The 13,192-nt window shown below is 36.5% G+C and overlaps 1 protein-coding gene across 1 annotated transcript; it reads right to left on the bottom strand.

The window, feature by feature from the left end:
• Nucleotides 1-6,144: 6,144 nt before the first annotated feature.
• On the bottom strand, nt 6,145-9,412 carry LOC149226509 (putative aquaporin PIP2-8). Its single transcript, XM_089380214.1, has 6 exons — nt 9,367-9,412; nt 7,707-7,858; nt 7,051-7,246; nt 6,670-6,965; nt 6,407-6,547; nt 6,145-6,276 (listed from the first exon to the last, which is right to left on the bottom strand). The coding sequence occupies exons 1-6, from the start codon at nt 9,410-9,412 to the stop codon at nt 6,145-6,147; spliced, it is 963 nt and encodes a 320-aa protein (XP_089236340.1).
• Between the last annotated feature and the right edge of the window lie 3,780 nt (nt 9,413-13,192).

The raw sequence follows: 13,192 nt of genomic DNA, 5'->3' as shown, positions 1-13,192 counted from the left end.
TAGCTTCTTTTTCAACCAGTGTCTTGAACTCTATGAGCTTGGAGAATGTCTCATCTTTCTTCCACATGAAGAATATCCAACACTTCCGTGAGAAGTCATAAATAAAAATGACAAAATATTTTTGTCTGGCAGTGTAGGTTGTCGATAAAGGTCAATAAACATCATAGTGGATCCTTTCTAGGACTACATGTGCTTTGTTGTCCCGATCATGCAATGTGGATTTTATGTACTTCCGCAACGTACATCCTTTGCATACATCCTACTACTTAAGTGCTCCTTTAGCGAGGCCAATGGTTATTTGTTGTATAATATTCAAGGTACCATGATTCAGATGACCATGCATTTTGTGCCAAAGTTTATCGATGTCACAACCTACACTTTCTCCGTCTTAGTGCTTAATACATCACAGTGTTCCATATCCAGCTTATATAGGTTCTTCACTTGAACCCCGATCTTCTTCACCTGTCCCATGGCTATGTGTCTTAGGAACACTTTTCCTATGTTGAATATCACTTCACAACCATGGTAAACCAACCACTTCGTGAATGATAGTAGATGGACCCCTAATCCTTCACCTCTACCTTTTTTTACTAGAGCCTCTTACGTAAAATTTAAAGACAGAATATTTCTTTTCTCTTAAAAAATTCTCCTAAAATCTTCCTCCATGTAGCAATGCCAAATGCAACGATAGACAATTTGTCTCTAATCGCATCAGTAGATATGAAGGGGATAGAAGAGGAATTGATGTATGAGAAATCTTGTTCGTAAAAGTTGCCGCATTCTTCTTAGTCGATGACCCCCACAAAATAAAGAGCCCAACAAATCGCTCTATTTATATAAGAAAACATGAATGGTAAGTAAAATAACAACCTTGGTATAGGTGCAAGACAGTAGTTCCTTGTAAGCTGGCGGACTTAGGACACACTGTTAGAATCAATTTTGTAGTTGTTAGATAATATTGTCTTAATTTGATATGTTTGTGTTTTAATTGTTAATTGTATTAAAAAGGTTTCATCTAAAGTGGCCATTGTCTTAAATATAAAGTTTTGTCTTAAAATAATTGTCTTAAATATAATTTTTTTCTTTAAATGATTGTCTCAAACTACTTTTGTTTTAAATATAAAGTTTTGTCTCAAAATATTTTCATCTTAAATTATTTTTGTCTTAAATATAAAGTTTTTTCTTGAAATATTTTTGTCTCAAACTATTTTTTTCTTAAACTATTTGTCTTAAACTATTTTTGTCTTAAATATAAAGTTTTGTCTTAAAATATTTTTGTCTCAAACTGTTTTTGTTTTAAAGTTTATCTTTAAGACAAATCAATTCATATTAAAATTTAATGCAAAATAACTAGAATAAAAAAGTGATTTTTTAAGGCAAAAGATTTCTTGTCTTAAAATAATGTCTTAAAAGTGACCTTGGTGTAGTAGTGTTACATTTAATTTTCATATGTAGAAATAAAGTCAATGTCGATGATGAGATGTTACAAAATGTTGACACTAACATATATGGAGATAAAAAAGGTGACCATATTATAAAATATCGTGTTAAGGTCATTATTGAAAATTTCTTCAAAGATGAAAGTGTGATATTTCAAGCTCAACTTTTGAGAGGCCTCTTAACATCAAAGAAATTAAAACGCCCTACAACTTGGTTGGGTATTCGAAAGTCAACGAAAGATAAAAAGGTGAAGAAAAATGTAATTCATAATATAAATAGTGCTATACAAAAAATTGGAAGATCTAGAAAGACAACCGATCTAGCTACACGTAGAGCAATACAAATGGTAGTGGTTTCATCAAGTACTAAAGAAAATTGTTTGGTAAAATCTATGGAAAAAATATTAAGGACCTCACAAAAAGCATCGCACAAACATAGGAAATTTCTATTACAAATAGATGTAAATGATGAGCTCGCTTGTTGGACAATTATTTGTAGGAAACCATACAAAGATAGACTTGGAGAATATGTTAAAAAAATAATACATTAATATTGGATGAAAAATTCACGTGTTTCACCAAAAGCAAGGGATGTGAGGCGGCAAATAATAACATGAAATAAGTATGAAGAACATGAAAAACATATCTTGGATGCCACTCAGATAGAATTTTTCAATAAGTTCATAGAAGAGAATCATGGAATTAATGTCCTAGCCAATACTTTTGTGCAAAGAAAACCATGGTATGTTAAACATATCACTATACGTGACACTTGTTTTTTCATTATCATGTGGAATTTCAATTATATTATGACACCTTCCTTAATTTTGGTAAAACATTTTGGAAAAATTCACCTCCTCCTTCCACTATCCATGGTTTCATATTTGAAATTCTATGTGAAAGAGAAAGTCATGAATTATTTTACCAAAAGAAATGTGTTGGTGGTAAAAAATGTGATCATTGTGGAAATTTGACTTTATTTCACAACAAATATTCTATTGATATAAATGATTAATAATTGTCTAACCTAAAAGTGAAATGGAAGAGATATAAATATATCCATACATCAATGAGTTCAAATAATAGTACAAGTGCGAAAAGGATTGAATTACAACAAGAAGAAATTATTGTGATAGAGCTTTTGAAGAAATTTGAGACATAAATTCATAATTACACCAAGCATTCTTATAGCGTTTGATGGAAGGACCTGCAAGTCAAAAAAACCCCGTGAAATGTTTCCATTTGGGACCATTTTGTCAATAGTGGATTTTGTAGAGAATTACACATTTGTTGCACAAAATTAAATACAGATTGAATATTATTAGTCTGACCAAGTATCTATGATTTTCCATATTCTATATAGACATGATGACGAAAATGTTGATGCTATCGAAATCACTAGTTAGAATCGACATGTTATTAAATAATATCACTTTTATATCAGCGATGATCTTACACATGATGCACACTTTGTACAACATTGTTTTGATAAGATTTATGATTCATTGAAAGGTGGTGGAATAAAATTCAATGAACATTGGATATGGTCAAATGGATGTGCAGGTTAATTCAAATCTTCACGATCATTTTTTGGTTGTGTCGTCTTCATAAGAAAATCCACATTAAACATCGTTGGAATTTCTTTGAGACTGGTTATGGAAAAGGAGAACATGATGGTGTAGGGGCATGTATAAAACAAGCACTTCGAAGATATAAAATGGAACACTCTATAGAGCAACTTGTCACATCTGAACAAGTTGTTAAATGATGTGATGTTTCACTAATCTATCAGACTAACCCATCAAGGGAGGTACAAAGGTATGTACATATATGTAAAAATTAACTTGTATATAGTTTTAATATATGATATTTTTTATTAGTTTTCTAATTTTAAACATTTATAAATTATATAGTTTAAACAGTATGACAATGAATATATTCAACATATATAAACTATATTTTAAATAACATATTTAAATTTTTGTTTGAATTTACTATAGGTTTTCTTTGGCATATTAGAGTCGAAGATGTAGATAGATCGATTACTATGAAACTGAAACATTAAAAGGGACTCAAAAATTGCATTCAATGAAAACAAAGGATTACCAAAATGTGTTTGCATTTGATAAAATATAATATTCTTGTTTTGTCCAATTTGCGCAGATGACACACAATCCAATGATGTTTTTGAAAACAATATGTATGTAAAACTTGACAACATACAAAACTAAATACAAAGGGGAAAATATGAAGTGCGATATTTGAAGAGATGGAATCAGAGGATACTATAGTATCATCTAAAGGTGATTGAGTTTTTGATTTTGTTAGAGAAGGTAACATTTCAATTGATTTCAATATATATATGTATATATTTGTGTGTGTGTGTGTGTGTGTTTTATGTTTTTAAAATCAATGTGTATAAGTATCTAGATAATAGTTAAAATATAAAGCTCTAGAAATAGATAATAAAATCAACTCCATATTGATAAAGTGAATTTCATATAAATTACGATCTAAATTTACACTTGTTTTATTGTGGAGGAGATGTTTTTGCATAGCTGCACCCACTAACAACATAGAAAATGCCAAGTATTATTTCATGTGGTGCACTGAACGAAAGATGAAGTTATTGGAAGACTATGATGATAACATTTTTATATATGATAGAGGGTTATTATACTGCAGTTTTATTTTTTGCAAGAAACTCACCAAATTGAGAGTAATGTTTACTTTCAAGACTATCACACTGATGTCATAAGTTGTCAATATAGACACTTGGTGTGTGCAATGTGCATAAAGTTGATAGAAGTTAAATAAAAAAAAATTGAAAGTTAAAAAATGGAGAATATAAAAATTTGACCATGAACAGATCATTGAAGATGGCATTCCATTATAAATTTTTTAATTGAATTTCACAACAATTTCTTCTAATCGGATTCATCTTTGAGAACTTAGAGTTCAGGTACATTGTTATTGCTTTATTAATTTGTGATTGTGGTTGGTTGAACAGAGCGTTGTTACTTCTATCTTAATTTGTGATTGTGGTTGGCTGAGTCATTTACTAAGGTTATAGGAATGATTGAATGCAAAATGTACCAATTAAATGAAAATTTACTTTCATTTCTACATATTCATGAAATTAAATTATATGTAAAACCTTTAAAAGAATCAAACCATGCACGTGCATCATGCAAATTGTTATCATTGTTTTAGACTTATGCTTGATTCTTTCAAATGCAAAATGCATACCACATTTTGTAATTTACAATTTCAGTAGTTTCAATTTAAATAAGTCAAGATAAAACAACTTTAAAGAAAACCTAATAATCATCTATTAACCTTATAAGAATGACTAAATGCAAAATATACCAGCTAAATGTAAATATATAAAATATTTAAAAAAATCAAACCATAATCATCTATTAACCTTATAAGAATGACTAAATGCAAAATATACCAGCTAAATGTAAATATATAAAATATTTAAAAAAATCAAACCATGCATTCATCATGCAAATTATGGACCACGTTTTATAATGCAATTTTATAAAAAATATTCTAAACCCTTATTTAAAACAAAAAAAAATTGGCTGACACAAAGTTTTCATGGAATTGAGAATCTTAAAATAGCTTCTGCCGTTATGTTTACGGTGACCCACAATGTTGTTTCTCGTTACCTACTTGCTATGTTATATGTTGAGTCCGACGGAAATACATACAGGGCGGCTTTACGTAAGCCATGAAATACAATCCTTGAATTTAGCGAATCACTTCGAATATTTAAGTGATCGATAGTATCAAGAATACCAGACGCGTTAAGGTTACCTTACTACCAAGTTACTATTTTCTTTCATAGGGTGGCCAATCGATGTGTCGTCGAACTTCATATGTTTTTTAAATCGAAGTATCGTTCAGTATAATCTGTATATAAGCGGACACTTTCATCACGCCATCAAATCCATTCGGTAATAATATTCTTATATTGTATTTTTCGAGTGGCATATTACTATGTTGTTTTTACCCTGTATTTTTTAAGTTGTGTTCAGGGACATTTAAATTAAATGTTACATAAATGTTGATATCAAAATATTTATGTTATTGGTATGATTAGAATTTGTAATATTAGTGGAGATGGGAAAAGTAAAAATGACCTGCACAATTTTTATTTTATTAAATAAATTATATATAGAATAAAAAATATTTTCGAAAATTTTAAAAACCTTATATTTTTATATTTTTATATATTCCACTTAATTAAAATTATTAAATTATGAATATATTATATTTAAAATAGTCGTTAATAAATATTGAAGTCATGTTTAGGTTTCAAACTGGATTAATTTTTTAGTTTGATTTGTAAACAGTACAGAAAACTAATAATCCACAAATACATTTAACAGATATAAAAGGAAGACTTCCGAGACTGAAGCTTTGCACAAAACAACACGAACAAAATGTTCAACGTATGAAATTAATTTGACAATAAATGATCCGGAGTCAGACTCTTATTGGAGATCGAAGAGTTACATTTAATAAGGTTTCTGAGAATGAAGCTTTAAACAACACAAAGGGAGGCGTTAAAAACGGCAGCATTATATTCATGGTATTTATCAATATTTATTTTTATCAGCACAGCTTACAATATAATGCCCACTTATCAAACTGCAATGTGGGATAATAAGAGATGGCCTGTGAATTTTTCCTTCTATATTACGCTGGTGGGCTGGCTACGCAACGATTCCGAGTTTTTCAGACCAAAACCACCGGCTCTTAGAAGGTACTGGTGATAGGCCGTAGCAACCGCAGCTCCAATCAGCGGACCAGCCCAGAATATCCACTGATGCATTCAATCCATTAAACGAAGTCACAATCAAATTTCATTTCTATTAATATAAATCTCCTCTTTGAAGTTATTTAGATTAGTCAAATGCAATGCTTCGAAACAGAGAATTATAGATAAATCTTACAAGGTCGTCCCATGAATTTTGATGGCCGTATATCACAGCGGGCCCAAAGCTCCTGGCAGGGTTGATGCCCGTGCCTGTGATGGGAATGGTTGCCAAATGGACCAAGAATACCGCTAACCCAATTGGAATCGGAGCCAAAACCTGCGTTAACCATTTGTCATATTAGTAAATTTCCATCAGCGAATGAATATTTAATAACACCAAGGTTCATATATATATGTAGGGAAAGAGTTTCAGGATGGAATATGATTTGTGTTATGTACAGGGATGTGGGAGTGGCGGGCTTTGCGCTTGGGGTCTGCTGCAGAGAAGACAGTGTAAACCAACACGAACGTGCCAATGATCTCGGCGAGAAGGGTACTTCCCTTGGAATAACCGGTAGATACAGAGTTCGATCCTCCTCCGGTGGAGGCATAAAAGCTCCCCTGCATGCCCCTCACAAGGGCAGTTCCGCACAGGGCACCCAGGCATTGAGCTACAATGTACGCTAGGGCGCGAGGAAGAGAGACCTTGCGGGCAAGAAACAGTGCAAACGTGACAGCTGGATTGACGTGACCCCCTGGACACACGCATTGATTATATATATATGAAATATGAAATCAGATTATGATCAAAGCTGCAGGAATGCACTTGGATTCTTATACCTGAAATTGCGGATATGCAGTATACTAGCACGGAGATCATTCCTCCGAAAGCGGAGGCTTCTCCCAACAACCCCACTCCGCCGCAGGTACCTTTGCTTCGTTTGTTTTCAACGACGGTTGTGAGTGTTATGTAGAGGAAAAGCAGCGTACCAACGAACTCAGACATGGTGGCTCTGTAGAACGACCACCGCTTCAACTAAAAAAAAAAAAAACAAAACGCGCACATTACTATAGGCTGCCGCAGCCACAATACACCACAACAAAAAAAAACATAACATAACATATTTTACACACCGGCTTACATAGCCATATATAAAAAAACATATAAAAATTAACATAAAGGACGTATGCCCCATAACCTTATTAAAGGGGCCTCCACCAAGATCTACGTAAAACATTAAAGACCATTGAATTCCCTTCTCGGCGGTTAACAAAAAAAATCACTCCACGCAAAATCTGATTTGACGCGGGCAGGGTCGGCTGACGTCACTTCAGTGCCACGTGTCGCCACCTCATTCGTCGGGCCCGGTCATTAAAGTCCGCGCAGCTTCGCACAGATCCGAGCCACCAAACTCGATCCAACGGAATTCGCACGCCAAGCTCCCGCAAACAGAACGACCTTTAGCGTCCGGGGAAAGCGGTTTCGGCGCTCGTACATGGGACGCGTGGCGGAGTTTCATTGTGTCGGGTCCTCCTCTGCGGGTACAGCCTTTTGCCAAAGGCGGTGCGGGGAGACCGGACGGTTTTGGGCGCAGCGGTTTGGGCGTTGGTACGACTGCTGAGTCGGCTGCCCACGTCCGCCTGCTGCCTGCAGTTGGAATTAACATTCCAACACTCTCATTTAATTTCAACTGCTGGGCATTAGGACATACCCAAACACTTCCTCACATAGAGGGATTCCTCAGTACTGCTGTTACAAAGATATCTTCCTCACATAGAGGGATTCACCAACTGCTTCTGATGCAGTTCACAAACAAACAAAGTTGTCTTCCTCTTAATAGAGGGATTAACCTGAAACTGTGCTTAAGAGCACCTTCCTCATCACAGAGGGATTCACCATTACAAAGTGCTGAAGAGCACCTTCCTCATGACATAGGGATTCACCTGTTATAAAAAAAACATCTTCCTCTTAACAGAGGGATTTACCAAACAATGCTAAAGAGCATCTTCCTCTCAACAGAGGGATTCACCAAGTCACTGCTTCAAATGCAGTTCCAAAACAAACAATCATTGCACTGCTGTGTGTGCAAACTCATTACAATGTTCTCTTATGTTGATGCATATTCTCTGCTGCACTGTTGTGCCATCTTCTTTGCTGCGTCTAGCCCACACTGCTGTGTCTGCTCCACGCTACTGCATCTACACCTGCACTGCTCTTACATTTCTTTACAAACTCTGCATTGCTGTGCGTTAATAAAAATATTCTTACATGTGCGTTGTTGTGCCTTTCCTTTCTCACATTCACACTGTTGTGTGAGAATTCTTTACTTGTGCACTAATGCGTGCTTCCCTTCTTCACAATGAAAAAACTTTTCTTCACGCCGCTGCGTGCTCCCCTTCATTAATTACAATCGTACTTCTGTTGTGTCTTACTTGCATTTCAGATGCAAACAACACACTCACTGCACTTACATTTACTGCTGTAAAGAAAAAACTCTTTTACATCTGCTGCTGTCCATTACATCTCGTTTCTTCAACAAAAACTTCATGCTGCTGCATTTTCTTATTTGCATTGCTGTGTAAAAACACATTTCTTCATTCTCTCTTAGCTCTGGCTTCATTTTCTATGCACTACTGTGCTTCTCCTTCTTGCCATCACACTGCTGCCTTCTCTTATGCACTGTTGTCCATATCGATAACCATAGACTGTCATCCCTGGGTTTTTATTTGCTGCTGCATTGCCTCTGCGATTTGCACTGTGGCTGCCTTTTGTTTCATCATATTGTTGTGTGCCCATACACTAACTCTTTACTCTCCATTACTTGCACATAGAGAGAAATCATCCTCACGTTGTTTTGCATTGCATTCTCCACACAACAAAAAAAAAATTAACACGGGCTGCTGCCTTTTCTTTTTACACCCTTGCTTCACACAATCTTCAGCTTCATTCATTTTATTTTCACAACGCACTGCTGTGCAATCCCTTTCAATTTTCTGCTGCCTCACACATTCTCATTCATTCCATGTGCATTAAAACTATGCGCTGCCCCTGTTTTTCTTTATGCATTTCTATGCATATTGCATTAAAAAAAATTTCAAACTGTTGTTTTATATTTTGTCTTCCCACTGCTGTGAGGGTTTCCTTGCCATGCATACTTTTCTTCTTGCGCTGCTGCTCTTTACATTTGAGCGCTGCCTCCATTTCTTTTCTGCTTTTATGGCAGATTTAACTTCATATTTTTCCCTTATAAAAGGTTTTCATCAAAGAGTGACTGTTAATACAGTTCAGCAAACAAAAAAAAATTACAAGCTCTCATTTAATGTATGCTTGTCTTCTTTTGGCAAGTTTTCTCAAAACAAACTTAGATCAGCTGCGTTGCTTAAGGAGCTTTCACACTGTATTTCTTTTCTTCTCCATACTTGTGTAACTTTCTTCTTTTGTGTGGGTCTAGCTTGCATAGGATCCCATCTTAAGTTACAGTCATGTGCCATATGCCCAATGTTATGACACTTGAAGCATTCAAATTTATTCATGAATAAGAATTCATGATTTCTTCTTGTGAAATTATTTCTTGGAGATTGTCGGGGACCACAACATCTATCTCCATGAAATGCTCTACAGTCTTTTGCCATATGACCAAAGTTTGAACAAGCATAACAATAACCATAAAATGAACTTTGGTACCTGGGAGATGGAGGTTTCCTTGATGTACTTCTGAAGCCTTGCTGCCTTGAGATCCTTTGATGATCACCATTGCCTCTTGCCTCTTTGACATCAGCTACATTTCTTCTTGGAGCTGGATTTCTTCTATTGCAGCCTTCATTTTTCTCCTTGCCTTTGCTGGAACTAGGAGCTTCACAACTTCTTTCTGGCTTCTTCACATCTCCTTTGCTTAAAGCATCCTCATCCTTGTTTGAGGGTTCACCTACATACCCAAGTCCTGATTTATCAGATGGAGATCTGTGATAGCTGAGCATGTCATCCAAAGCTTGAGAGCTCTTCATGATCTTGTTCATCCCTTCAACCTTCTTTTTGAGGAGGACAATCTCTTCTTCCAACTTTTCACACTCATTATTTTTCTTTGCTAGTTGTCCCTCAGTTTCTTCCTTGCTACGAGTAGCTTCAGCTACTACTATTTTAAAGGAGATAATATCAGTCTTCATTTTGGAGATTTCTTCATCTTTTGCTTGACTGCTCTTCACTTTCTTTTCAGCTCCTTGTGCCTGCTTCCTGGCTTCTTGTAGTTTAGACTTAAGGGAGGAGACCTCTACCTTGTACTGTCCAATCTCTTCCACAAGCTTATTCACTCTCTTGTGTCTTTGTTCAAGTTCACTTGTCAAGACATCTGCCTGCTTTTTTGCACTATTCAGCTGATTTGTCATGGATATGACTTCTTCATGATGTTTCTTCTTGCATTGGTCAAACTCCTTCTTAAGCTTGGCAAGCTCTTCATCCCTTTCTCTTACTTGAAGTTTGATGAGGTCAAGCTTTTCATTTTCAGCTTCCATGATGGGTTCTTCTTGACTCATTGTCATGGTCAGTGCTCCCTTTGCATGAAGGTCATGTAGTCTGTCCCATATATCCTTTGCTGATGTATATTTTCCTAGATTATTCTTTACAGAATCAGGGAGTCCATTCAAGATAGTCTTTACTGCTTGTGCATCATACTCCATGGATTCTTTATCCATCTTGCTGTCATCAATCACTGACTCCCAGACTTCAATCCCCTCAGACATTAGGAAAGCCCTCATCATTATTTCCTATACATCAAAGTTTCCATCAAACTTTGGGGTTTCAAATAAAATGTATTCAAATGGATTGCCTTCTATTTTAGTAGAGGAGGGAGACACATTTTTAACAGGCCTGGAGGCTTTCTTCTTTGACTTTGCCATTCTTATCTAGGCTTTAAATACTTGACTGTGTTTTTTTTAAATCACTGACTGTTTCTTCAACAGTAACAGAAAGGAAAGCTTTGAAAAATACCTTAACTCTTTTGGCTGAGTCTTCACACTGCTGGAGAAGTTTGACTGCTGCAACCACACTTTCCTTCAGCTTCTTTGAGTCTTCAAAGAGCCTGGACTAGCTTTGATACCACTGTTGGGTATTTTTACATGGGAAAATACCAAAACCAATCAAGCAAATACCACAGAGCCAATGCTCTGTTCCATTTCTTCCAGGACCTTTGCACAGGGAAGCTATTAAAACAAAATGACTCATAACAGTCCATTACACAGCCATAAAACTATTTTCTATTGATTAAAAACAAAAACTGTTACAAACTTCATCCTCTGCGCAGAGAGGGATTCACTGGAGAGACTCTGTCTCTCTCTCGCTTCTGGTCTTCCACTGCTGTGGGTATTACATAAACAATCTCATGCTATCTCTTGGTTTTGCGATGGCAAGCCAATACAATACATCCCTGTTTTCAAATTCTTTTCGCACTGCTGTGCGTTCAATACATTTCCATGAACAAAAAAAACGTGCACAGGGTCAACACCATTACAATGCACCTCTGTTTTACAATGGCGAGCAAAACCATTACATCCCTGTTTTGTTTTAACGCACTGCTGTGCATTTACAAAAATCGCACTACTGTGCGCAGCCACCACATAACACCATTACATAAAAAAATTGTGCGCAGGCACAATACCCATCACCAAAAAAACGCGCACATTACTATACGCTGCCGCAGCCACAATACACCACAACAAAAAAAACATAACGTAACATTTTTCACACACGGGCTTACATAGCCATATATAAAAAAACATATAAAAATTAACATAAAGGACGTATGCCCCATAACCTTATTAAAGGGGCCTCCACCAAGATCTACGTAAAACATTAAAGACCATTGAATTCCCTTCTCGGCGGTCAACAAAAAAAATCACTCCACGCAAAATCTGATTTGACGCGGGCGGGGTCGGCTGACGTCACTTCGGTGCCACGTGTCGCCACCTCATTCGTCGGGCCCGGTCATTAAAGTCCGCACAGCTTCGCGCAGATCCGAGCCACCAAACTCGATCCAACGGAATTCGCATGCCAAGCTCCCGCAAACAGAACGACCTTTAGCGTCCGGGGAAAGCGGTTTCGGCGCTCGTACATGGGACGCGTGGCGGAGTTTCATTGTGTCGGGTCCTCCTCTGCGGGTACAGCATTTTGCCAAAGGCGGTGCGGGGAGACCGGGCGGTTTCGTTCTGGCGATTTTGGGCGCAGCGGTTTGGGCGTTGGTACGACTGCTGAGTCGGCTGCTCACATCCGCCTGCTGCCTGCAGTTGGAATTAACATTCCAACAAATTCTAGCGAATCCAAAAGAGGGGCGGGGGAATGATCCTCATAATCCCTGCTCTCTTGTTCTCCGCTTTCTACTCCCATCTTTGCGATCCTGCTCTTCTCCGTAGCTTGACAGCAAAAACTGTAATCTTAATAATGGATACTCCAGTGTGTGGATTTTACAGAAGAATGCCCTTGATCGGTTAAATAGTAGTGAGAAGAGCTGACGTACCGTAGCCGTCACATGACTGTAGAGTATAAGCGAGCTGGATCTGCTGTAAAAGTAGTGGACCCGTCTCGACCGTTGAGCTAAATTTTTGTACGAGGGAAGTAAACAACACTGAACCTATCTCGCTCATAGATTATATTGTAAATTTAAGTTAGGGTATTCTTGGCTTCTAAATCCCGGGGGTTGGTAGGATAGGGCGTCATTTCGCATTCGCTGGTGCAGTCGATGGGTTCCACTGATGGATTACTTCCGTTAACATCAATTGCACTGCAACCATATGAGCGTGATTTATTTCGAATGGGTATCGCAAATTTCATTTTGGGAAGACAGCGTTCAGGGTCTGAAAGAACGAAAGGAAAATATGGAAACTTATGTGGAATAAACATGAACTTGGAAAAAAATACGTTAAAAAAAATAACTCGAGGGATATTAAAAACTCTTACGTATTAAAAATGTTTGAAAAATAATAATCTTCGAAG

Source organism: Pinus tabuliformis, chromosome J (assembly GCF_031772625.1).
Source record: "Pinus tabuliformis cultivar Carrire ecotype Pingquan chromosome J, CPIR1, whole genome shotgun sequence".
In the NCBI taxonomy this organism is placed as follows: Eukaryota; Viridiplantae; Streptophyta; class Pinopsida; order Pinales; family Pinaceae; genus Pinus; species Pinus tabuliformis.
Note: the sequence above shows the minus strand (reverse complement) of the source record. Positions and strands in the feature narration are given on the sequence as shown.

Bases quoted from the DNA above. Each gene is read 5' to 3' on its own strand.
- LOC149226509 (XM_089380214.1), bottom strand. From the start codon at position 9,412: ATGGAGGCAGCGCTCAAATGTAAAGAGCAGCAGCGCAAGAAGAAAA. The intron at 7,247-7,706 runs GTACGAGCGCCG...TTTTTTTTTTAG, and splicing joins AACTCCGCCACGCGTCCCAT to TTGAAGCGGTGGTCGTTCTA. The intron at 6,548-6,669 runs GTACATAACACA...TGGTTAACGCAG, and splicing joins CCCGCCACTCCCACATCCCT to GTTTTGGCTCCGATTCCAAT.